At 40.8% G+C, this 27628-nt stretch overlaps 1 protein-coding gene across 2 annotated transcripts in view; it reads left to right on the top strand.

The window, feature by feature from the left end:
• Positions 1-25244, top strand: part of YIPF1 (Yip1 domain family member 1) — a 32445-nt gene extending 7201 nt beyond the window's left edge. For both annotated transcript variants that reach the window (XM_063106048.1, XM_063106049.1), the window contains 5 exons: positions 5092-5208; positions 9122-9288; positions 9675-9857; positions 14707-14804; positions 24154-25244. In XM_063106048.1, the coding sequence (XP_062962118.1) occupies positions 5092-5208; positions 9122-9288; positions 9675-9857; positions 14707-14796 (557 nt within the window). In that variant the 3' untranslated portion in view covers positions 14797-14804; positions 24154-25244. The remainder of the gene's footprint in view (positions 1-5091; positions 5209-9121; positions 9289-9674; positions 9858-14706; positions 14805-24153) is intronic.
• The last annotated feature ends 2384 nt before the right edge of the window (positions 25245-27628 follow it).

Below are 27628 nucleotides of genomic sequence, written 5' to 3'. Positions count from 1 at the left end.
TCATTGATGTGCTGAGTTCTAGCTCTGTCCTTAGATGAGCTGGCTCCCCTTGGCATCTGATCACTAGCCCTGGAAGTCCGAAAGAGGGTTGGGCTAGGGATGGCTGTCATCCCCGATCTCTCTGATGGTTGACATCCATTCAGAGAGATCCACTCAGTGTCCAGCAATAGTGGAAGGGAAGTGTTTGAGGGAAGAAGAGAGTGCTGGCTGTGTGTCCGGTACTATTCTGAAAACTTTGCGTACTTGGTCATAGATCAGACTTGCAACAACCCCTTGCAAAGAATCCCTACTTTTCAAATGAGGAACCGGATGCTCAGTAAGGTTTCTTAATATATGTGCTCAATCCTAAATAATAAATAGTAAAGCAAATTATATATTTTGATTATAAATATGGGCTCTGTGGAATTTCTGGAGCTCCAGGGAGCCTGGTGTGAAAACTTTGGCGTTGTCCTGTGCCTCTAAAGGTTGTCAAGGTGGTTTCTCTTTTAGCTGTCTCATGCATTCTTTCTAGTCTGAGGACTTCTTGAGGGGCAGGCTGTGTCTGAATAAGCCATGTGTTCAGTGCCTGGCAGTGGGCTTGGCACAGAGCAGGTAGGTGCTCATACAGTTTTTGAGCACCTTATTTTGTGTGAGGCCCTGTGTTAGAGGCTCAGGATTTTAAGATAAGACCACAGTCTCCAGCCCCAAGGAGGAAGAGAGAACTAACATCTGTTTAGCCAAGCCTGGAGATACCACTATTTTACTATTTTATACTATTTTCCCATATTCCAAGGTAGCCTTATTTTGCAAAAAAGAAAACTGAGGCTTGGGGAGGGTAACTTGCCCATAGTCAGAGAGTTAGCAATATTAACAGTAATAGCAAACACATGAAAAGTGTTTATTATGTACCCGACACTGTTATTAGGGCAGAACCTATATTAACTCATTTAATCTTTATAACAATCCAATTTTATGGGGCAGATACTATAATCCCCATTTTATAGATGAGAACACTGAGTCACACAGAGGTCTACTAACTCACCTAAGATCATACAGCTAATAAGTGCCAAGCTCAGTTTTCAAATTAATACTGTGGCTCATAATCCATATTCTTCATCACTATGCTATGCTGCCTCTCATGACAAAGCCAGAGTTTGAACCCAAAACTTGCTCATGAGACTGCTGGTGTTGTGAAAAGAAGAAGGTACAATATAGGTGAAATTTTTTGTTTTTTGGTTTTTTGCTGGCTGGTACAGGGATCAAACCTCAGACCTTCATGTTATCAGCATCGTGGTCTAACCAACTAAGCTATGAGATGTTTTATAGCAGAGAGGACTAGGCCTTGTGGGGTGTGGTGGATTGGAGGAAGATAGTTAGGAAAAAAGATGACAGTCTGAACAGTTTAAGAAAAAGACTGATGAATTTGACTAAATTTCAACTAAAATGAAAAATTTCTACACAATGAAATAATAAACCATAAGCAAAGTCAAAAAATAACCACAAATCAGGGGAAATATTTGCAATGTACCTAACCACTAAAGATGAGAGGCAAGAATATGTGTAGAACTCCTACAAAGTGTAAGAATAAAATAAACAACTCTGGGGGAAAATGGGCAATTTACAGATTTACAGAAAAGGAAATCCAAATGACCAATAAATATATGAAAAGATGCTTAATCCCACTTGTAATAAGGGAAATAAAAAACTAAAACAAGATATTTATTTACGCCCATCATTTTAGCAAACATATACAAATTGGCTCATATTCGTTCATTCAATTAATGCAACAGACACTGAGCACTTACTATTCTAGGTACTTGAGATACAGCAGTGAGAAACAGACAAAAATTCCTTCTCTTCAGCTCAGTAGATTATAAACTGCCTAACAATAAACAAAGAAGAAAAGTAAAATATAAAAGTAAAAGTGTGCTAGTAACAAATGTTAAGGTGAAAATTTAAAAGCAGAGAGGAAGGACATGAAATGTTTGTTTAGGTATGTGAATTGGAAATTTTAGAAAGGTGAATTTTGATTAAAGACCTGAAAGAATTGGGACTGATTCATGTAGACACCTAAGGAAAGAGCATTTGAAGCAGAAGGATCAGCAACTACACAGGCCTGGTATGTTCAAAGAACAGCGAAGAGACTAGTGTGACTGGACCACAGTGAACAAGGTGGGACTAGTCGGAGATGAGGTCAGAGAGAAAGTGTGGAGGGGCAGATCATGTAGGTAAGGCACAGTGAGGGCTTTGGCTTTTCTTGAGTAAGAATCCATTGGAGGGTTTGAGCACAGGAGTGACACACTCTAAGTCAGATTTCATAAATATTGTTACTAAGAGTTGTCAAGGATGTGGAGCAATGGGAACTTTTGTATAATGCTGGAGGGCATGTAACTGGTACGCAAATTGGAGCAGTTTGAAGACACTCATACTCTAAGACTCAGCAGTTCCACTCCTAGATATATATTTTTAGAGAAACTCACATAGGAGGAGTCTTCAAAAAGTTAATGGAAAGATTAGTATTAACTTTTAATTGTAGTTTTCCATAACTTTTTTTTTTGTGTGTGTGGCTGACTGGTACGGGGATCCAAACCCTTGACTTTGGTATTGTAACAGCACACTCTAACCACCTGAGCTAACTGGCCAGCCCTTCCATGAACTTTCTGAAGTACCCTCATATATACAATATTACATATAGAAGAAGAACATTCACTGTAGTAGCAGCATTGCTTGTAATAGCAATATTTAGAAATGACCAAAGTAGTCATCATCAGGAGAGTGGATAAATAGTGTTGTATTCATACATGAATTCTGTAGTTTTTAAAAATAAACCAGGTCTATAAACATCGACATGGATAACTTTCACAACAATAGTAAATGTAAAAAAAAGTGCATGTTGTAGAAGGATATGAATAGTATGACACCATTAAAAAGCTGGGTGGGCGGTGTTGATGACCTTTAAGCCTACCTGAAAATATCTTTCCTGCAGCTGTCCCTATGCCAGGGTTGTTAGGTAGCTTAGGGCATGGGACAGCCAGAGAATGCTGGAGAAATCTTTAAATCAGTATAAATATCTCCCTATACCAGGCTTCCTGTTGCCCTCAAGATAAATTCTTAACTAACTGACTGGGCTTCTAAAACCTTTCACGATCTGACCCTGGCCCATCTCTGCAATCTCTAGCTACTCGCAACCTCAGATTTCGTTAGCCTCAAACTGTTCTTTTTTGCTTCTGGGGCTCTGCTCATGCTATTCCCTCTTCCTGGACCATTCTTCTCTTCTGTCTTCACTTGGCAAACTCCTGCTCTTCTTTAGATCCCAGCTAAGACACCACTTTCCCTTTTGGTGCCCTCCCTGTGTGCTCCCATGGGCATCCTGTACTTCATGCTATCAAAACTCCTGAGATTAGATATTTTATTATCTGTCTCCCCAGTGTGCCTGAGGGCACTAGAGGCAGTGACTGTGTCTCTGTTGCATATCATTGTGTCACCAGCACCTAGCTTGGGGCCTAGAGGGTACTGGGTACTTTGTAAATAATGGCTGATTGGATACAGTATTCTTTGCTTTCTAGTTATATGGGTGCTATAAATTGATATTTTGATCACTTGTGGTCATATGCTTGGATGGTTTCAGTCTGTGTACAACACATGGTCAATTTTGTTCATTAATTCAATAAAACTTTTTGGTAGTGGGGTTTTTGTGATTTTTGTTTTTTTGCATCTCTTATGTGGTAGGCACTCAGAATATGAAATACAGTGAGATTTAGTCCTTGGCTACAGCAAAGAGCTCGCAGTCTAGTGAGTAAACAGGTGATTTATGGAAAGCTGATATTGGTAAGTCTTTGGAGCATCCCAGTTGATTGTGTATATTCCCTCTTTGACCTTCAGGAGCCAGTGCTTAGCTTTGAAAAGGACCAATCCATTTCTGGTAGTTTCCCCTAGTGCAATAATTTTCTTTATTCTGCGATATGTCAAGATACCTCAAACTATCCCGAAGGGTATTGCAAAATATTAGTGAAATTGAACAGTGGAATTCATAACATCTATTACAATCTCTCAATTTAAAAATGGTATTTGTTCCACATAGTACTTTTCCTAGGTGGGGAGAGACAAGGATGGTGTTCATGAAAATGAAGCAAATGAGAAGAGGGATTTGCAAAGCATGATGCACTCATCCACTCAGTGCAATATTTTATAGCCATTAAAAAAGAACGAGCTGATTTTTATGAATAGCTACAGTAGAATCCTAGGCCATAGTAAGGTGAAAAGAGAAAGGTTCAAAGCAGGATATATGTCTGTGTTATCATCTATGTAAAACATGTGCACACACACACGGGGGTACTTCAAAAAGATCGCAGAAAAATAGAATTTAAAGATAATACAAATCTTTCCATGAACTTTCTGAAGTACTCTCATAAGCATCTGCGCATATATATATAGAATATTTCTGGCAGGATCCCCCAGAAACTGGTTATGGTGGTGAGCTCTGGGGAAGGGAACTATAGAGTTAGGTCACAAAGAGGGAGGGACGCATGCTTTTCTCTCTCTCTATATATTTTTTATACCTTTTGAGCATTGAACTATATACATGTATTACTTTTTCATTAAAAAAAAGAAGAAAAAAAGAAAGCCTCACACACAGAGAGACACAGTAACATGGTAGATTAAATTAACTCTGCTTGCTCTACTCTTCATTTATACTGCAGAAAGAACTGTCTGATTTAAGTTATTTTTCTCTGGCATTAACATTTAGCACTTAGATAAGGGAAGTAATCTTTGCTGGATGTATTCTGATGGAAGGTTTAACAAAATGTCTGTGTTTTTTTTGATGATCTTCCAATAAAAGAAGCCATACACAAATCAGTATCTTTATTCACTTAATTGTGGAAGGTGTTTTAGCCTGTAGAGTCTAATGCCCCTAGTCTTGAAGGCAGCTAATTACTGAGTTGTGTTTTGACCTTTTAAAAAAGAAAATTTTCTTTAAGCAAGTGTCGATTGCATCTAAAATTCATTTTCCCTTATTTACGTGAATAGGAAGAGGGTGATAAAAAATTATTCCATAGGGGTCTAAAGGCTTGTGCTTCATTTCTTCTTTGAATTTTCTGGTTTCCTTTGCAGGCCCCTTTTGGATATGTGCCACATTGGTCTTTGCCATAGCAATTAGTGGGAATCTTTCCAACTTCTTAATCCATCTGGGAGAGAAGACGTACCATTATGTACCCGAATTCCGAAAAGGTTGGTGAATAGTGTGACTCATTTGGAATGCTGTTGGCTTCTAACCATGAGTTCCATTTACCCGCTGAGCTCTTGGGCCCCATCTCTAGGTGCTGCAGTCCCCGCTTTTTGTGGTTTAGGGTTTAGACATACCTACTATCTCAGTTTACTACCCATTATCCACATAATCTTTTTTTTTTTAACTGTAGTAAAACATATGTAACATAAAATTTACCATTTTTAGTGTACAATTTAGTGGCATTAAGTACTTTGACAATGTTGTGAATCCACATAATCTTTTGGAAAGCTGTGAGGCAAGGCCCCCCAAAAATTGGAATTTATTCTAAGGAAAATGTGCAAAATAACTAAAAAACAGTGTGCATTGATGGTCTCCATGGTAACATTTGTATTATCCCAATATTGGAAACAATAAAGGCATTGTTACTTAAATTGTAATGGCTCAACTAGATGGGATAGTCTGTAACCACTAATTATGAAGCACTAGAGCAATGTGGAAAACTGATGACTTAATGCCAACTGGTGCCTGTTCTGTTAGCAACTTTGTTAAAGGGAAGTCTGCAAATGGTGAAGACCTGGAAGAGAAAATACAGAAATGTGTGTGTCCTGGTGATAGACTTGTAAATGACATTCTGTTTTAAAAAGTCCTTTCTTTTGTCATATTAGGTAATTAAAAGAAAAACAAAAGAGCTTGTAGGGACCTGCAGATGACAGCTGCCCCAAAATGAGGAAGTTTGGCTTTGTAGGAGATTGACCTGAATCACTTTCTTAATCCCCTACCTCCCTCCCTGTTTGCCTGCCTCCCTCCCTGACCACTCTCCTGTTGAGGCTGTAATAGCCTGGATAAGAGCGATGGCTCTGAAACCAGACCGCTGGCTTCAAGTTCCAGCTCCACTACTCACTAGCTTCTGCCATTCTGGGCAAATTATTTCATCTCTCTTGGCCTCAGATTCTTTATCAGTATAATGGGAATAATAATACTTATGTTACAGGGCTATTGTAAGAATAAATTGTTGATACATATAAAGAGGGTAGAATAGTGATTTGTACAAAAAAAGAGTTCAATAAATATTAACTATTGCTATATGTGTACATATATACATGTGTGTATAGAGAGAAATATATTTATGTGTATATGTATGGGTGTGTATGTGTGTATCCATGTGTCCTTCCTTCTTTCCCTCCTCTCTATCTCCCATGCACATTTTCCCTTCTTCTGTTCTTTCATCATGGAGTCAGACCTGGATTCAGTCCCAGCTCCATTTATCAAATAATCTTGGTTTGATCTTAACTCAATAAATGTTATCCATGAGATATAAACCTTGCCTTCAATGGTTAAGTAAAGGAATATAGGTAAATGAATATCGCTGTAAATAATGTGGGTTAACCTCTATATCAAAGGTACGTATAGGTATATTGCCCCATAAGAAGGAGTAACCCACCCTACCTGGGGATCTGGAAACCCAGAAGGGTCTTTATTTGTTCTTATCCTCTTTGTCTGTGCATCCCAGTATTAGGGAATGATGTGGTGTATGTACCAGTAAGGTAGTCACTAGCCCTATCAATACATATTTTTCCATTTTATGTAAAGAGTGTGAGTCACATCTGGGGTCAGATCCTGCATCATTAACCTATTAATTTTGTGACCTTGACCAAACCACTTAGCTTCTCTGATCCTGTTTCCTCATCTCTAAAATGAAGGTATACAAAGCCATAATGATTTTATTGTTGTTGTTTGTTTGCATCCAATGTGTGTTTGTTCAGCTTTTATCCAGCTTGAATTACTGGTTCTTTCTTGCATCCTTTAAAGCGCCTGAGTTGCAACATAACTGGCGATCCATACTCACCCTGTCTCATCATCTTTTCCCGTGTTGCCCTGTCTTATCTCTTCTCGCGTTCATCATGCAGCACCGTGGTGTGAAGTGGCTTGAAGCAACCAACATACATAAATAAAACCCTGAATTGTAAAATAGTCCAAAGATCATACATTTTAAAAAGTCATTTAAAAGGGAGATTTTAGGAAAAATTGAAAGAAGAGGCTTTATAAATTATTATACTTATGATTTTAAGAGTATTATTGAGATAGCTATATAAATTTGGAGAAAGTAGCAAATCAAAAGAACACTGGTAATTTTACTATATAAGTTTTTGAAAAGTGAATAAAAGGATTGTTCAAGTTTAACAATAGAGGTGTACCTATTTTCAGTTCAACTAGAGAAATATGTTTTATTCATTCACATAAGGTCACTCTCGCAGTGTGAGAGAGTTCTTCAAAAATTGTGATTTTCCAAGACCAATTGCTTATAGATGATTTTCAATGACCTGAAGACATACATTTCTGAGAAATTATCACCTTCAAAAATTGGATTTATATTCATTATTTCCATTGATCCCAATGTTAATACTTACAGTGCTGTCCTCTGGAAAATGTTTTGTTCATGATTTGTTCTACCAAAAATAAATAAATAAATAAAATGAAGATATAGATCATATGAAATAATATATCTACATTTTAGTTAATAATATAAAAAGTTAATTTTTTTTTTCTTTTTTTGACTGGCTGGTGTGGTGAACAGAACCCTTGACCTTGGTGTTACAAGGCTGGGCTCTAATCAACTGAGTCAGTCGGCCTGCCTTAAGAAACTAATTCTTGATTGAGCATTTATTATTTATCAATCACTGTTTTACATAGAACAGTTCTTACCTGTTTTTACTTGTTTAATTCACCTAATAATCTTATAAGGTAGTGTACTATTTTTATTCCCCTGTTATAGATGAGAAACTGAGGCAGGAAGGTGAATCTACTCACCATCCAGAGTTACTTTGCCTAGGATTGGAACCCATGGAGTCTGCATACAGAGTCTGTGCCCTTGTCTGTTATACTACATTGCCTCTCAGTAAAGCAGTGAGTGTAATGCCTTATGCCCAGTTGGTAATCAATAAGTGGTAGCTATAGTCATAGTAGTAATCGCCTCCCCTTCCCTTAGTTATCCAAGGAGAAGGCAGTATGTCAGCAAAATTACACTTGGCTTAATAAGGGAGTTCCCAACATGAAAATACTGCTCTGAGAGCTAAAACTGTTTTGGACAATTACATGTCTTAACCAGAATCTGACTGTGATTGCTAGGGGGGCCTTTGTTCTTGCTGAGATGCATTAAGTGAATTCCCTGCTGATTTTCATGTAGGAAGGGCTGGTGCCAGGGGCTTAGCCATGCTTTATGAGCCTCCACTCCAGAAAAAGGAAAACGAATCCTCTGGGGCATGCTGCTACTAGAGGAGGAGGAGAGAGTTACAGTGATATACTGAACATTGCTGTTCTGAGGAGCCACTAACTAGCATTTCCACTACAGAGGCAGAATTATTTATTTAAGGAAGAAAGTGAAACTGGAGAGTATTTCAAGCAATTCATCAATGAGCTGGAACTCCCTATTTCAGAGACAGAAGGAACTCTAAATAGCATGGAGAGCGTTAATCTGTACCCAGGGTATTTTAATAAATTTGCTAAGGAAATCAGTGTCAGCTCTTGTTATACGAGAGAAGGGGAAGATTTCTTCCAAGGGGATAGCTGGCTTTTATTTGATTGAAATGCTCAGTATAATTAAACACTTGCAGTGTGGTCCTCTGAAGTATTTTAATTGCAAAATTCAGTTGTTTAATAATATTAGTTGTTAGTTATTAAATGAATTATAAAAATTATATGAGAGACTACTAATCATCACTGCAAAGACAAATGCTGAAGATTTATCAGTTAAACATTTACAGAAGGCCTGCTATGTGTCCGGCCAGTAAGACATGATCCCATGGTCCATTGAGGTAGGTTGACATGTCAGGAAATAAGTACAGGAAGGTATTGGAAGTGCTCTGATAGTGTATTAAATGCATGATGGAGGTTAAAACTGTGTCCTGTCATCCTCAGTGTCCATAGCAGCTACAATCATCTATGCCTATGCCTGGCTGGTTCCTCTCTCACTCTGGGGTTTCCTCATGTGGAGAAACAGCAAAGTTATGAACATCGTTTCCTATTCGTTTCTGGAGATTGTGTGTGTCTATGGATATTCACTCTTCATTTATATCCCCACAGCAGTAAGTACCACACTGATAGGACATTCTGAGTGATGTTCTGTTCTGGGTTGAAAATTCAACCAAGAATTTGACCATGCATCAGTATATCCAGCCTAACACTCATGTGCTCTTGAAAAATCCCCTTTGAATTTAGAAGTTCAGCATGAATGGGGCTGGGGAGCCAAGTCCCTTCACTGCATCTCGGGCCCTTCATTATGAAAGCATCTACCTCAGTCTGCATGCTGGTGGTGTTTCTCCAGCCTATACTGAAAAACCACAGTGGCAGTGGGGGTGCAGCTGCTGATTGGCTCAGGGACCTTTATAAACATATGTGCCTGGAATGAACAAATGCCTCTCTGAAGTCCCTCCAAAGAACCCCTCTCCTTCCTCCTTTTCTCTTATTTCAGATACTGTGGATTATCCCCCAGAAGGCTGTTCGTTGGATTCTAGTCATGATTGCCCTGGGCATCTCAGGATCTGTCTTGGCAATGACATTTTGGCCAGCTGTTCGTGAGGACAACCGGCGCATTGCGTTGGCCACAATTGTGACAATTGTGTTGCTTCACATGTTTCTTTCTGTGGGCTGCTTGGTATGGTCTCATTCCTATATTCATTCCTATGTTCATTATATGCAAATGCTAAAAGACCTCAAACTGTTAGACACAATGGTTCTTTTAAAACTGGCTCCATGAAATACGTATTGTTTTAAATAGACTCTCCTAGGTGGGAAGTGGTAAAGTCATGAGAATTTGATTGTAATCTCTGGCTTTACCTAATTTCTGAAATCTGGTTAGGACTTGGTGTCTGGCCAGCGTAAGTGTGGGAGAATGAATGTCTATGTATAGGGTTGGGGAGCAGGATGGGAGGAATTCTGCCTTTGGATGCCTTTACCGGTTTTCTGCACATACCTAGAAAAATTTTTGAAATTTAAAGTTTCATAGGTGGAAAGTCTGAGAATGAAGTCAAATGTAGGAAAGGGGAGTTATTTTTAAGCTGAACAACATTTAAAACCGTTTTTGAGTTCATTTGTTTAGGTGTTTTTTTTTTTAGGGAGAGCATGTGCTTTTGAGTCAGACAGGCTCAGGTTGAATACCAGCTCTGTCACTCACTTGTGTGTGAGCTTGGGCATGGTACCTACTTCTTAAGAATCTTAATTTCTTAATACATAACGGGTATAATATTTCCTGACACATAGGATTGTTCTGAGAATCAAATAAAATAGTATCTATAAAGCACTTAACATAGAACTTGTCCCATAATGCCCATAAATTAAGTCCCTTTCCTTTGATCCTAAGGGAGACATGGTGTAATATCTTCTGTACATATTGTGCACAAAAATTGCCTTCCTGTGGCTATAACAAGCCCTGTTGAGATCACCGATGAAGGACATGCCCATGGAAAGATGTCCCTTAGCACACAGAAAAATGTCCACACAACAGGTGTCCAGACCCTTGGTCAAGTTTTGCAATTGTGGGAGTAAATGTTTCTTTGGCACCATTTGATCTTTAATATTTTTGAATGGATAACCATGTCTCATTAAGTGCATTGATAAGATCCCGATACTTTATCATTAAGCAAGTCTCATAAAAAGTGCCAAGTTGTGAAACATAGACCAAGTTTACATGCACTTTCCATGTGCCTCAGCTTTAAACTCTTGAGACAGGACTGTTGGTTTGACTTTTGGCACAGTGACACTATGGAATCTCTGGGTTGATCCCTTGAAATGCTGCTGTGATCCTCTGGGACCCTTCTGTCTGCTGAAGAAGAATGTCCTTTTCATGATGACTAACTCACTGTAACACCTCTCACGGGTGTTCACTCCATCTATCTTCTGAATTGTTTCCCATTATATACCTGGCTGAGAAGTTGGTGGAGAGAAGGAGACGGGAGAAAAGGTGTTGCCTTTTTCAGTTCTGTAAGGAGTAGAGAGGAACAGGGCAGATTGAACAATGGAACAGGGAGGTATTATTATTATTATTATTATTATTTATTAAGAACCCATTTCATTTGGTACCTACAGCAGGATCTTTTACTTCCTATGCCTGCTACTCCCTTTTGTGGTAATTGGCACTAAAGCTACGATTTACCTGCTCATTTTCCTGCTCAGAAACTTTCTAAAAGAGAGCATAATTACAAAGTAGAAAGAGCCCTGGACAGGGAGGTGTCAGCTTTGTGAATCTAGGCAAGTGACCTAAATCTCAGAACCTTGGTTTCCTCATCTCTCAAAGAGATTCAATTTTTTTTTTTTTTCTGTCTTTTTCATGACCGGCACTCAGCCAGTGAGTGCACCGGCCATTCCTATATAGGATCCGAACCCGTGGCGGCAGCGTCGCTGTGCTCCCAGCGCCGCACTCTCCTGAGTGCGCCACGGGCTCGGCCCGAGATTCAAATTTTTATAGGCTTTTGTGAGACTGAGTGAGATGGCTGTGGAGGTTCTTCATATACTGAGAAGGGTTTTTCAGATGTAAAGAAATTATTAAAGGAGCCCTGTGTAATCAGATGCTGCCAGCGCGAGTGTGCTGCGTATTCCTCCTCAGTGCCCCAGTAAGAGTGGTCCCAAGGTCACACAACCCGGACATGGACTAAGGCTCTGATCTTCCACTCTGACAAAGTGCCCTTTCATTGGTGCCTCTCTCACTGGCATCTTCCCATCTCTCTCCTGAACTGTTTACCCATTATATACCTGGTTGAGAAATTGGTGGATAGAGGGAGGCTGTAGAAAAGGCATTGCCTTGTTCACTTCTGTAAGGCACTCAGGGAGCAGAGCAGATTGGACCATGGAGCAGGGAGGTAATTGTGGGAGATAGGAGGGCAGGCACAGTTTTCTACTGGACGAAGGGCACCATCCTGTGGTCGGGTGTTTAGCCAGGGGCGCACCATGTCTGGGTTTTGTTCTCCATGCTGGAGATTGGCTCCTCCTCTCTTTTCTGGAGGAGATGTGCTATGCAGGAGGGCTGACCCAGCAGTTAGGAGACTTGGGTTCTGGTCCCACTTGCATCACTTTACTTTGGTTATTTCCTTTTTCTGGACTCCCGCCTCCTCATTTAGAAAAAGGAGCTAATTGTGCACACTGTAGTTACATCTTTATTGCTGTTGTAAGGACTGAATGATATTTGAACTTGAAAAATATGACAACTCATATGAATGGAAGGCATTATTATTATTAGAAGGGCAGAGTGAGGAATTGGCAGGGGAGTTATTTGAGCTGAGGGGCACCCGCTAAACCAGACAACCTGGCTTTCTCTCTCTCCCCTGGGGAACGCGGATTGGTGTTCTTGCCTTAATGCAATGAAGCGTATGACAGCCCTGCACCTGTTGAGGGCCCCTTGGTGACTGCACATGTAAATAATCTCTAAGTTTGTAGAACTAAGGAAGCACCCAGAAGGTGTGTCCTTGGCTGTATGTTTAGAGATGTACGAGCCTATGTTTGAGGTGGTTACTGCTGATTAGAGGGACCTGTGTCCTACCTCTACCAAAGAGCCTGGTGATTCACCTTCAAGGCCTCCACAGTTGGGCTGGGCATACATAGACTAGGGCCCAAGTTACTGACTGTGTCAGAGAATAGAAGAGCATAAACTGTACTGTGGATGCAGGCACGACTGGATTGAAATCCTAGCTCAGACACAAATCTCTATCTCTTTGAGCCTCAGCTTTCTCATCTATAAAATGGTGATAAAATTGCCTGTTATAGGGTTTTCAAGCAGGTTAATGATCAAGTGTGTAACCAATGCACAGTAGGCAGTCCCCAAAGATAGCTGTGGTTGTTATTAAGCATTTATGGAATTAATGAATCAAAATTAAAGCTTGTTCAAGGGATGGCCCTTAGAGATCATTTGTTCCAATCCTTATATTTTACAGATGAGAAAACCGAGGCCCACATGAGTGGAGTGACTTGTCCAGAGTTACAGTGAGTTAGTAACAGAGCCAGGTTTAGAACCTGGGCTTTTTGGCTAGTTTGTCTGATGAGGGTTTCCTTCAGTAGCCTGGAAAAATGGCATTGTTCCCACAACATGGGGGCTCTGTGGCTCAGTGTACCTGCAAGAGAAATGGAGGAGCCCAGCACTAGCAGCATGGCCCCTGTGTCCCCCTTAAGTTAAACTATTCTATCCCTGTTCCAGAAACCAGCTTCAGGAAGGGGCCCTGGGGAGGAAGCCTTTTGAAAGTAATAGAATTGCTCTGGGAATGTGACAAACTAGAGGGAGTCTGCAGAAAAAGGCATCAGCTGGAAACTTTGAAAAGGACTGTTGAAGAGTTAACATGGTATAGGAATATGTTGAGGAAAGCTCCAGCATGTCATGTTGGTGCCCCCTTCTGGCTGATAGAGAGCAGAGGTGGTGAAAAACGGTTCTTGATGGCTTTTTAACTTTTTACCTTCCTAAGGCACTGATGTCAAGGGGGAGTGGTGAGCATTCAGTGGTCCTCGCCATAGTAACAGATTCACCTTTCTTTTGAACAACCAGTGTTCAGGGCTGGTGTGATTGGTATTTTTCTAGGCTAAAGTGAAGATTCTCAGGCCTTGAGACAGGTGGGAAGATCCTCTTTAATGTCTTCTTTCCTCTACCTCCTTCTAATTTTTGAGTTAAATTGTAGATGGCAGGCTGGCCGGTTAGTTCAGTTGGTTAGAATGCAGTGTTATAATATCAAGGTCACAGGTTCAGATCCCTGCACTGGCCAGCTGCCAAAAAAAAAAAAAATTGTAGATGGTGAGTGGAAGTATTTATCAAACCTTTCATTTCCAAGCTGAAGAATTATGAGGTAGAGCATGCTTAACACTTTTTTTGCAAAGTCTTTGCAGAGAGCCAGCTAACTGGTTTAGCAGCAACCTATCATAGTTCAGTTCATTAAGTATTGATTGTTGACATAGTGTGCCAGGCCCTGTGCAAGGTACTGGAGACACAAAAATTAAGAAAGATAGTCTTTACCTTGGATGAGAGACTGTATAATGCAGTGATTAATGGCTTGCATTTTGGAGTCAGACAGACCTAGCTTTGGGTCCTGGTTCCACTACACATTAGCCACGTGCACCTGATCAAATGACAGCCTTTCTGAGCCTCAGTTTCTTCATCTGTCTAGTGAGGATAATCGTAACAACCTCACAGGGTTGTTAAGAAGATTAAGTCATGTAATATAGAAAGTGTTCAATGAATGGTAGCTAAATTTAAAAAGGTTCTCACAATTGAGTAAGTGAGACAGACATAAACAGAGATGGTTGTAGTTCATTGTGATGACAAATATGGTAAGGGATACATAGGGGCCACGAGAGCCCAGAAGTACTGTTAGCATGGAGTCTAGAAGAACATTGACAGGGATCATTGTTTTTTAACTCCCTCATGGATCTCTTTCTTTGTTCTTTTTTGTTGTTGTTGTTGTTCTTTTTTTTCTTTTTTCATATATATTTTATTTTATTTATTTATTTATTTTGGATCTCTTTTCCTGTAGGCATATTTTTTTGATGCACCAGAGATGGACCATCTCCCAACAACTATAGCTACTCCAAACCAAACAGTTGCAGCAGCCAAGTCCAGCTGATGAGAAATGTAAGAGATTATATATTTATATTCTTGCTGTGTGGTATAGTCAGAAATGGGTAGGAGCATCTGTTCTGTCACTGTTAGCATCAAGAACAGAGAGGGCCAAACCCTTTTTAATGTAGGTATGTGCATGTACATGTCTGTGTATACATGTCCCTTTTGTTTTCTTGTTTTTTCTTGTTTTTTGTGTAGATGTGTCCCTCTTGTTTTGGCTTCAGTTTTGAAATCCATGTGATATTGGCTTTCTAGAATTGGGGAACCTGAGCTCTTAGATTCTTCTGCAAGAGGAGCTCCTGCCTCTGGTCTCGGCATCCCCTGTCCTCCACTCCCTGTGCTCTTTCCAGCAGCACATTATGGGTTTGTTCCACTTGATAATAGTCCTGGTGGTTTTTCCTAGTGTGTCTGTGACTTCTCAGGCTGGCCTCAGATGCTGAGTGTGGCCCCTCTTGAATTACTCATAGGGTTCTCCAAAGCTTACAGTTTTCATGCTTCATTTGTTCTCAGGGCCTCTGGTGATTTCACTGTCAGTGGTTAGCTCAGTGGGTTAGAGTACAGGAAAAAGACCCAAGTTCATGGCTTGTTTCTTGCCTCCCTGTTCCACCTCCTCAGTATACCAAGGATACAGCCATGCTAAACTTCTTGCCATTGCCAGAACATATCATGCCTTTGCACTTGCTGTTCTAGTTGTCTAAAATTTCCTTCCCTTCCACCAGTCATCACTTACCTTGTGATCCCATTACACGTCGTATTATGTCACTCTCTTACGGTGCTTAAAACACTAATTGTAGACTGTCCGTTTGTCCTCCTGTCCTCATTCATTCAGTCATTTATTTATTCACTTGTTCTCTGTGTGCTAGTGTCTCCCCAGTTAGACTAAGGTCCATAAGAATAAGGAATGGGTGTTACTCTATATCTTCATTGCCTACCACATAACCTGGTATACAGTGGGTACTTAGTAAATTCTTGTGGAATGAATGAATGAGGCCACACTCTGCACATGATCTCAGTGTGGGCCAAGAACCTTTACTGTGTTTTTTAATCACAGGCTGTTCTTTCTGCCCAAGCTACTGTCTCTCAGAGCAGCGCAGGGTATGTGCAAAAACCAGGGGCTTTAGAGTAAAATAGAATTAAAATTAAAATCCCAGCCCTACCATATACTAGCAATGTGCCTTGGGCAAGGGGCTAACTTTCTTTGCGCCTCAGCTAACTTATCTATAAAATAGGGATGACACAACCTATGTATAGATTATTATGCTATAATTATAATGAAGATTAGAGATGATGTTTATAAAAGTTCCTGGCACATAGTTAAGGTGCTCTGTAATAAAATCAAGGCTACTGCCCCTCTGAGATGGGTCAGTAATTTGTATTGAAATTTGATGGTTCCCACTAACTTTACTTTGACCCTTTATTTCCTTTTTCTTTTTTTTTCCTCACCACTATACTAATGAGGATTTATTTCCTTTTTTGTAAAACAAATGGGGATTTTTCCTCTTAGTTGAGGAATTCAGGTTGCAGGCCCTGCAAGTTGATAAGGTGTGACTGGTCAAAGGTGACTCCAGTGAGCTTGGTAAGACAGTCGCCCTGGCTAAATTAGGGACCTATTGTAAAATGTCACAGTCCACCATCTTCGCCTCTTCTTCTCTTCTCATGGGTATGTGATGTTAGAATGAAATAAGGTCGAGACCTTGGAGACAGTATGGGCTTCCCTCCTCATTTTACAATGAGGAAGCTGAGGCCAAGAGAGAACAGTGCCTTGCCCAAGGCCACCCCAGAGTTAATTGGCAAACTAGTGTATATCATAGTCCATTATACAAAATACTTTCCAGATCACTCTCTCTTACCAGCCCATTATCCTGTTGTATAGATGAGACTAGGCTTAATAAGTCTGAGTTGACCTACCTCTTAGAGGCAGAGCTAAGACTCAAACCTAAGTCTTGGGAAGCCAATTTCTGAGCTTTTCCACTTTTCCATTTTTTAGACTGATATTCTTTTTACCACTAAAATTCACAGGCTTCTACTAATGACCTTTGGCTTTGTTTGGAGCCCCCCTTTGCTGGTCTGGAGATGGCTTTAGTTCCCTGGTCTCCATACTTCTTTGATTGCATGTTCTATCAGTTAAGAGTTTGAATACTTTATTAATTGCCTACTGCTGCCCAACAATATTAACACAAATACACATTCTCACAGTTTCTGTGAGTCAGGAAGCTGAGCATAGTTAAGCTTGCTCCTGTCCTTCAGGTTTTCTCACAAGGCTGCAAAGTGTCGGCCAGAGCTGAGGTCTCCCCTGAAAGCTAGACTGGGGAAAGATCTTCCCAACTCACATGTTTGTTAGGAGGATTCAGCTCCTTATAGCTGTGAGAATGGGGGCCTCCTTGCTGACTGTCATCTGGAGGCTGCCCTCAGTTGCTTGCCACATGGGCCTCTTCATATGATGGCTTACTTTATCAAAGCCATAAAGGGAGAGTCAATAGAGAGTCTGTAAGCAAGGTAAGAGTCACAGTCTTATGTGATGTAAACATGGAAGTCATGTCCCTCACCTTTGCTGTATTCTATTGATTGGAAGCAGTTCTCACCCACAGTCAAGGTGGGGAAGGGGATTACACAAGGGCACGAGTACCTGGAGACAGGGATCACTGGAGGCCATTTTAGAGTCTCTGCCACAGGCACACACCAGTGATATGTGTATATTTGAAGTGTTTGCATATACTGTTGCCAATCCATATAGTAACTATTAAAGCTTAATTCCTTATTTTTTTGATGAAATATAAACAGGAATTCTAATATTTTCCTTTCACCACCTCAGTGGATTATTTTTGGAGCCTGTGACCTTAGAATGAGCATATGGTAGCTTGTTTGCATTACAGTTTAATTGTCTACACACTTGTATAGCTCATCCTGCAGATGGGCTTTGTTGACTGTTGGTGAGAAGGCCCTAGGGCAGGGTGGGACTTTTCCTCAGACCAAAGTCCATGGGGAAGGGGCAGAGTCTTATTTGACTTGGGCTCCCCAGTGTCTAGCCTAATGCCCACCTGGCACAGACAGAGCAAGTGCTCAGTTAATGTTGGGTGGGTGGACGTGACCCTTTGTAAGATTAAGGCAGAAGTCAGGATGTAGACTTTTACCAGAGGTGCTGTGGCTCACTGAGCCCCAAGTCATCAGTGACTATTATTCTCACATTTATTGAGGCACTCTGTGGGCCAGGCACTGGGGACCTAGAAAATTAGGTATAGTCTCTGCCTCAAGGACCCTCAATCTGATGTGTAAAACAGCAAAACAAATAATGTGAGAAGTGCCATAGACAAGTTGTCAGCTGTGCACTGTTGGGGCATGAAGGGTGTGACTCACTTGGCCCAGGGGAAGGCTTCGCAGAGGGGTCTTCTTTGAACAGGGTCCTGAAGGTTGACTAGAAGCAGTTCAGTTATTCGTTCTAAAAAGAGGAGTCAGTTTCCCATGGCTTTTGGGAAGGTGGAGATGTATAAGCTGTTCAGTCAGACCTGATGGCATTATGTGGGCTCACATAACTGAGAGCAAGAAAATCTGAGCCCAGCTGGGGAGGGACAGAGGTAGAGGACACTATAGCATCAGTTGTTGCCTGGGTCTCTCTGTTGGCTGGGAATACATGACATCACCCTGGTGAGAGCTCCTGAGCTGGGACTTCAGTGCCTTCCTTACATTTTAGTTGTAAAGGCTCTGGACCAAGTGTCCCAAGTGCTGTAACGCCTCAGAGAGTCAAAGCAGTATCTGAGAAGAGACTGGCTCTCAGGGCCCTTGAAGATCTCGCATCCTGGTTTACACAGATTTGACACCTCTGGGCTTTGCTCAGATCTGTAAATGTGGGTGTCAGTACCTCCATTTGGGTATCTAGTCTCCAAATGAGATAGTAATGAACAGCTTCTTTGTAGTCTCCCTGGCAGAAGCATCAATCGCTTTGCCAATAAGAGAGCCTTCCCAGAGCCCTGGGCACTGCAGATTTATGAGCTGGCTGTGCCTTCTGTCGTAATCTTTGGACTCCCAGCTTTCACTGAAAAAGAATGGCTTCTATTCTCACTGATAACCTTCCCCATGTAAATCTGTGCATTGGAAGGCTTAGCCTGGAATGGATTCCTGCGAGAGCATTAACCCCTTTTCTCTCCCTGGAACCTCAGGATCTTATGGGAGCCTCCAATTACTTGTAATGGAGGCTACCCCTACATAAGTCATTGAAATCGTATAAAGAATATCTGGCTTCCTTCCTTCCTTTTTCATTAACTTATCACCTGAGGACCATTGCCTTTTCTTTTCTGAGCCAAGACACTGTTAAAGCCTGGAAACTGACCCTAGGAAGCCTTGCTTTGCCTTAAGGGATGGGGTATCTGCAGGAGCACATCCAGACTGGGGCTGCCTTCTCAAGGGTGGTGACAAGTGGGTCTGTCCAGAGGAGGGTGGCCAGCAGATCACTGTACTGCAGTGTAATAGGGCTTTAATAAGAGATGAACAAAGGGCTTCTAGAGAGTCCTTTGTAATTAAAACCCTCCTGATTTGATAGAGTTTGTATGCAATTATCCTTTCACTCCCTCATGTCAAGAGTGTTCTTTTCATAAACAGAAGGTACAAATCTTTTTACTAGGTTTATATACATCAATTCTTTTATTGTGAAATGAGCTTTAACACAATGCTATAATCCCCTTTAATGCAGCATCCAAATTGCATGATTTCACACTGTAGCTGATACTATTTTCTACTGGCCCCTATTCCTTTCCAGACCATGTCTGTAATGGCCCTGCCTAGAGATTCCATGTTCAGTTCCTGGGCTATTTCTTTCTCAGTTTTCTTCTTCGTTCCCTTTTTTTTTTTTTAAGGTAGATTGGGGGAAACTGGGATGGCTAGAGGGCCAATACAATAACTTTTTATTTTTATTTTTTTAACTTATTTTAGTAGGAAATTTTAAACAGACAAAAGCGGAGTGAACAGTAAATGTTAATTTACTATTTGTTTTGTACTTATTGTCTACTAATTGTTTTGTATTAATTCTTGCAACAGTTGTCTACTCATGGCCAGTCTTGTTTCATTCATACACCCATCTACTCCCTACCTCTTTACTCCATATTATTTTGGAGCAAATCTAAGACATCCTATTATTTTATCCATAAAGGTTTAAATTCTGTATAAAAGACAGAGACTCTGTTAAAAACATAACCATAATACCATAGTCACATCTAACAAATAACTCTTTAATATCAAATATACTTCAACACTTGAATTTCAGTTTACTTTATAAATATTATAAACTTTTTTCCATCTTGTTTGAATCAGATACAAACAAGGTCTACTTATTGCAACCGTTTGATGTGTCCCTTAAGTGTCTTTTAAATTATAGACTCTTACTCCTTCTCCTTCCCTTTCTTCTTGCCATTTATCTGTTGAAGAATCATTCATCCTGTAGTTTCTCATTGTGTGGATCTTGCTGATTATTATTATTATTTTAAAGATGACCGGTAAGGGGATCTTAACCCTTGACTTGGTGTTGTCAGCACGACACTCTCCCAAGTGAGTTAACCGGCCATCCCTATATAGGGATCTGAACCCGTGGCCTTGGTGTTATCAGCACCCACTCTCCCAAGTGAGCCACGGGCCAGCCCTTGGATCTTGCTGATTATATCTCCATGATGTCATTTAAAATGTTACTCTGTTCTCTGTTTTTGTAGGTTGGTGGTTGGCTCTAAAGTCTTGATCAGATTCATGTTGGATTTTTTTTTTTTTTTTGCAATCCTACTTGGTGTGCACTGTTAAATTCTTTCATCTCAAAACTCATGATGTCTCATTATTTCTTTCTTTCTGATGTTAGTGGCCATTAATAAGAAATGCCTAAATCTGTTAATTCATGAGGGGTTTCAAAATGGTGATATTTCAATTCTATCTTTCATTGTTTATTAACTAGAATACTACTAATAAAAAAACCTCCCTTCATCTGCTATTTGTTTATCCAGTGATATAGTTTGCATAAGAAAGGCAAGATAAATTATTTTTTTCCTTTGTTTACTGCTTCCAATAGTAGTTGGTTCATCAGTGCTCTTCAGTAATGACCCAGTAGTTTCAATACATTGTAAATATTATCGTTATCAATGCTCAATTATCCCATCTTTGGCTGTTGGCAGCCTCTTCAGGTTGGCTCCTGAGTCCTGTTGACACAACCCTAGGAGTCTCTGCTAAATGCCTTGCTATGTTATGACAAAATGTTCTAGGCTCATTTTGAACATTTCCTGTCCCAGACCCAGCCGGAGCCATTTCTCTAAGGAGTCTTGGTTCCTTTCAAAGGGAAATGGTATTTCAAGATCACAGTCTGGATGGCAGTGACGCTTATTGCAGCTGGCTTGGTCATTGTTTTCAGGCCTTTTTGGGGTTCAAAGCCAGGAAATATGTTTGTTTGCTTGTTTATTAACTTTTTAAAGAAAATACATTGTGAGTTCATACTGATACTTCTAATTCCTATGTAGTACTATAAAGTTTTTACTAAATTATTTTATCTTATGTCTTTATATTCTTTTTCCCATACTGAGATGATACCAATAATGATAGAATTGGAATATCACATAGTACTTATTTGTTTTATCCACCATATACTCACAACAATCTAGTAATAACAGCACCAACACTAACACTAATTACTGGAAACATTTAAATTCCTTTAAGAATTTTTTCTTAAGTTCTGGGCCAGCCCGTGGCTCACTCGGGAGAGTGCGGTGCTGATAACACCAGGGCCATGGGTTCGGATCCCATATAGGGATGACCGGTTCGCTCACTGGCTGAGCGTGGTGCTGACAACACCAAGTCAAGGGTTAAGATCCCCTTACCGGTCATCTTTAAAAAAAAAAAAAAAAAGGATTTTGTCTTAAGTTCTGAATGCCCTTCCTTGCCTTGTCTACTTGGCAATTTCCAATTTAATCTTGAGGACCCGCTTCAGCTACCTTCCCTTTGGGGAAGTTTTTCTTCTCCAGGTAGTATTACCTACTCTCTTCTTTGTGCTCTACTGCAGCTCTTTGTATGCTCTTCTATTATGCCAACTTTCTTATTTGCTATAACTTCATAGTCTGGGAGTTCCTTGAGGGCAGAGTTTTATTTACCAGCATAGCCTCAGCACCCAGCAGACATAAGGAGAAAGCTTGGTTTTGAACAAATGACCGTTGATATGCATACCATGTGGCACTCAAAACTTTCCCGGGTTTATTTGCCACGTCATTTGGGAAGTATTTACCTGTTCATTCATTGAGGTTCTTACTACGTGCTAGGGGCTGAGGCTACTGAGGTCCTTACCCTCTCAGATTCTATACTCCAATTTTATATCTCATGCCTCATAGACTAGAAGGACCTTCTAAATTAAAGAGAGAATAGTGACTATAAGAACTTCTGATTGGAACACCCCAGATCAGGCAGTGGTGATGTTGGCCAGGCAGGGGTACAGGGCTGAGGCAAGGAAAGGAGCAGGGAATGCCTGTGCCACAGTAGGGCCACCCAATATCGGGAGCCAGAAGAGAACAGGAGTCAGGTCTTGGGCCAAGAAGCAGTAGAGGCAATCTTTGAGCAACAAGGAAGTGCTGGCTGATAGTGACATTCTGGATCAAGTGTGGCACAAAGGGCGGTATCATCTTATGTTACACTCTTTGGCCTAAGTGCCAAAAATTCCCAGCCTCTTCCTTACAGGCCACCCATTAAAAGTTGGCAGCAGAAGGGTATTTCCTGTTTTTAAATTCTTCTCTCATCTTGACATTAATTTGGAATAGACAGTTAGAAGAACGAGAGAAAAACAGAGTATATATTTATGAAAATAAAATGTTTAGTGCTTGCCTTTTAGTGGACTGGCTGGTCTGTACCTTTATTTAGTGTTTCAGAAACCCAAGCTGATGTTTACTGGAAGGCTTTAGATTGTTTACTCCAGCAAATTATAGCTTCCACCCTTCTCTAACCGCTTTTCACAGGTATTTTGTTGGCGTTGTTTCCCTTTTCTTGAGCCAGTAGACTCAGGCAGATAGCCGTCGCCTTAGCCTGACCTTCATGGTGTAGTCAGACACTGATGTCTGAATGTGGTGCTGCCCCTGGCGAGGCTTCTAGGGAGGCTTGGCTCGTTCTCTAAGGTGGAAGGCTGTGCATTAGGAAACCTTGTCTGCCACACTCCTTAATCTCCCCTGGATTTAACTGTTTCTAGGCCCTCTTTCCAAGTCCCTGTCTCTTGTAAATCATCAACTAGGTGTACCAGGAGATGCCTCAAATTCATTATGTCCCAAACTTAAACTTGTCCTCCTCTACAGCCAGATCTTGTTATGTCTTCCAGTCTCAGTGGATGTCACCATAGTCCACACTGTCCTTGACTTCAGACTAGGCTAGATTCTTTATTATGCCCTTTCAGTAATTTGGAATTATAAATAAGTAATGTTTTATGTATTTGTTTACCCTATAGTTGCCCCTGCTAGACTGTAAGTTTGAGAGTTGAGACCATGTCTGACCAATTCATTATTGTACCCAGTGCCTGGCACATGAGTCCTCAATAAGTGTTTGTTGGATTAAGAAATCCACCCCATCACCCAAGCTAGAAATTCCAACATCAATGTAGATTCCTCCCTCTCACCTTCCACATCTCATCAGTCAGCAAGACTTGTCTCTCCTACCTCTTATTTCTCAAATCTGTCTTATCCATACCCAGCATTCAGGACCCAATCTCCACCTCTTTTTTTTTTTTTTCTCCTTCCAGTTCATCCTATATGGAGCCACCGGGGTCTTGGAAAATTTATAAATCTGACCATGCCTTTGAGTGTGTCACTCTGCTACTTAAAAAAAAAAAAACAATTCTGGCCTCCTGTTGTCTAAAGAAGAAAATTCAAACTCCTTGTATTGCCATGATCTACCCTTGACCTATTTGTCCTGTTCATATGCTGCACTGTCCCCTGTATAACCTCATGTTTCAACTACCACACACTGCTTTCCAGTTCCCAGATATTTATACTTCCCTCCATATCCACTTTCTCCTCCTCTAGTGCCTAACACAGTGCTGTCACAGAGAAGAGAGAGGAAGAGGGTGGGTGAAGGTAGCAACTATTCTGGGTTGGAGAAGGTCACTGGGTTTCCAAGGAAACAGAGGAAAACTTTTAAAAATGTCATCTACCCTCCAATAGTAATCTCTATGAGCAAAGAAATCAGAGCTTGAGGCTGAAGATTTTGGGAATTGCTGGTGGCAGACTGCTCCGGTTTTGAAGTTTACCTCTAGACATAAACAAACACCCTTTTCTGCAGTTTAGCTCCTTTTTGTAAGTTGTAAGTTTTGTAAGCTCCTTTTTGTAAGTTTTGTAGCTCCTTTATTTTGAAAGTTGCTCTTGTTTTTCAGTTCTCTTTTATGTTTTTTGGAGCGTGGTTCTTTTGAACATGGCATCCACTAGAGGAAAGCAGAATGACCAAAGCCATCAGGAAAATGGATGGGATGGTACAAACCCCCAACATCTGGATGGTGCCACCCTGAAGCCTAATCACGTATTTAACAAACAAAATTAAACGTTGTTCAGCACATGTGTCTTTCAGCTCTTCTTTTTCACTCATTGATTACCATTGTGACTATGCGCTGATTTGGATTGAAATGTGAGGTATATTAGTCAGGGTTCTCCAGAGGGACAGAACCAGTAGGATACATATACAGATATATGAGATGGGATTTATTAGGAAAACTAGCTCATGTGATTATGGAGACTGAGGAGTCCCATCACAGGCCATCTGTAAGCTAGTGAGCCTGGGATGCTGGTAGCACAGCTTGGTCCATGTCCAAAGGTCTCAGAACCAGGGAAGCCAGTAGCGTAACTCTCAGTGTGAGGCTGAAGGCCTGAAAACTCGAGGGGGCCGGTGGTGCAAGTCCTAGAACCCACAGGCCAGAGAATCTGGAGTTCTGATGTCTATGGAAGAGAAGAAGAGTGTCTCAGTTCCAGGAGAGAGAGAGGAAATAGCCGTTCTGCCTTTTTTGTTTTATCTGGGTCCCCACTGATTGGATGGTGCCTGCCCACATTGATCTTCCGCACTCAGTCCACTGATTCACACACCAGTCTCCTCTGGAAGTACCCACACAGACACACTCAGAAATAATGCTTTCTCAGTTCTGTAGGTATTCCTTAATCTAGTCAAGTTGACACCTAAAATTAACCATCACACAAGAGAAGGGGTTAGGCATGCTCAGGTGCCCCACCATTTGCCTCCCACAGTCATATGAGGTGCTTCACTGTATGTAGGTGCACCCTTAATACCTGAAATGGACCTGTCCTTTCTGGGAATTATGTACCAATTACATGGGTGACCGGCCCTCTTCTTTCCAAATGCATGCCATCCTAAAGTAACCAAACAGTATGAACCTTGGGATTAATTGGGAACCTGAAAATTTGTCTTTGGTAACTGGACAACTGAACCTAATGGTTGTAAAATAAATATCTCATATGATGCCCGTGTCTGCATTTCATGGCTTTGACCTCTAGTTTTTCCTTGATGTTTTATCTGTAGCATGCTGGAGTCTGCTGGGAATCTGATTTAATGTGCTAGGTGTTATGATGTGTAGAATAAAGTGGACATCTGCATTGTTCCTCCTATAACTATGAAACATTGGGTTTAAAGAACATGCTCATTTACAACCTATTTTGACACAGATTTTCGAAAATTCTCTTAGGGCACTTTGAGTGCTTCTTCAAGGTGGCATGACTTCCTGGTAAGAGTGTATTAAAGGGAGAAACCAGTGACACTGCAAAGATACTTTTTTATACTTTTTGTTCAAAATGCATATTATCTGGGAGGCTGAGCTTCTAGCAGGTCAGGATTGCTGATTCTCTGCTGTTTCTGTTGTCTTCTTCCAGATAGAGCTCACTGTGTATTTCTGAGACAGCAACAAAGACTCATTTGGACTTAAAGGGTTGACCATGCAGATAAAGGAAGATGCACATAAATTCAGGCTACAGTGAGCTTAAGGTCACTTTGGCATACCTCCCATCAAATACTGAATATCTCTCCCATTGATTTATTCAACAAATATATGTTGAGCACCTACTATGTTCTGAGCACTATTCTAGGTACTGGGGCTAGAACAGTGAACAAAACAGACAAACTCCCTGTTCTTGCAGATCTCACAGTATGGTGCTCTTGGCTCAGTGGTTGCCAACCTCAGCCTCTCAAGGCAGCAGTTTCCTCTTTTGAACAACTTGTTCTGCTAGAAGTGCCTCTGCACTTTCACTGGCTGGTCCTAGCTCTATCCCTGGGCCTCACAGAAGAAGTCTGAGCCTTTTTCCCTTCCTTGACTTCAGATGTTTGAAGGCAGCTGTTTTGTGCCCCTGACTGAGAAGAGTCCAGCCAAATATTTCTGTTGTCTTCAAGGACTCTTCAGAGAACTTAGTGTCCATACCAGTCACCCTCAGCTGGTACCCTGGCTTACTGTTTAATACTTCCTTCTGCTACCCAAGGCAGTGGTTCTGATGCATGCAGATCCTGTGAATTTTCCTGTACAAGCCATCTGCAACCTCTTCTTTGTATCTCCTACAAAGAAGGGCAGGATTTTTGTCCTATTGAAGAACAGAAACATATAAATATCTTTTATCCATATGCAAGGAGTGATGAGGATTAAATTGCGTACCCCAAATTTTCATGTATTAGAAACTTAATCCCCATTGTGACAGCATTAAGAGGGTGGGAAATCCTATTATGGTAATTGGAAGGTGGGGCCTTGAAGAGGTGATTAGATTGTGAGGACCGTACCCTTGTGAATGAATTAATGGGAGTAGTTCTGATGGCTTTAAAAGGAGAGCAAATGAAGAGGTTAGCTCACTCTCTCTGCTCAAGTTACCTGCTGGGTGACACACTGTGTTACTAAATAGAGTTGCCACCAATGAGGCCCTCACTAGATGTGTTTCCCAGACTTTCGACTTCCCATCCTCCAAAACTGTAAGGGATAAATTCAATTTCTTTACATATTACCCATTTTCAGGAATTTCTGTTATAAGCAACAGAAACAGACTAATACAAGGAGAAATATGGTTACCACTAAGTGCTTTTAAGTTGGTATGATAGGTAAATTTTCCCAGAAATATGTTTAGATATTCTGTAATAAAGTGGTCAGGATTTAGTTTTTAATTAAGGATTTTAGACACAACTAGCATCATAAATCAGCACCATTATCTTATACAGGAAAGGACATAATAATATCCAAGAATCTGGAAGGGCATAATCTCATTACTAAAAACTTGAATAAATTTAGCTTTATGAAAAACTGACTAACTTAATTTTTTCTCACCTAACCAAGGACCAGTGAAAATTTTAGGAACCAACCAGTACCATCATTTGGGAGCCACTGCTCTTTGGACCCCCATGTAGCACTTATGAATTGCATTCAGCTATAAAAGAATCCTGACAAGCAGTGGCTTAAACAAATTAGCAATTATATGTCTCTCATGTATCTAGAAGCTTAAAGATAATCTGAGGTTAATATGGTGTAGAGCTAGGGCTGGGTCTGGAGCTCACAGACCCCTCAAGCCCATTCACAAACCCTTCACACGCAGGTCTTTGAGCTAGGTAACAGGAAAAAGGTCCTTGGAGCCTTGGTTGAAGTAGGAATAGTTTTTATTTAGCAGACACGCATCTAATAGGCAGTACAAAGAGAAACTCAAACTCCACTGCTACTGGCAAAGTCCACAGAAAAACTGAGCAGCTGCCAGCAAAGTAAACATGCTCTATTTTTAGATGCAAACTCTACTGGCCAGAGCTGCTTCACAAACTAAAGAACACACAATAGCAACAAACTAAAAAGATACAGGGGTGCACATGTGCACTAACTCCACCCACAC

The sequence above is a fragment of the Cynocephalus volans genome, chromosome 8, assembly GCF_027409185.1.
Source record: "Cynocephalus volans isolate mCynVol1 chromosome 8, mCynVol1.pri, whole genome shotgun sequence".
In the NCBI taxonomy this organism is placed as follows: Eukaryota; Metazoa; Chordata; class Mammalia; order Dermoptera; family Cynocephalidae; genus Cynocephalus; species Cynocephalus volans.
Note: the sequence above shows the minus strand (reverse complement) of the source record. Positions and strands in the feature narration are given on the sequence as shown.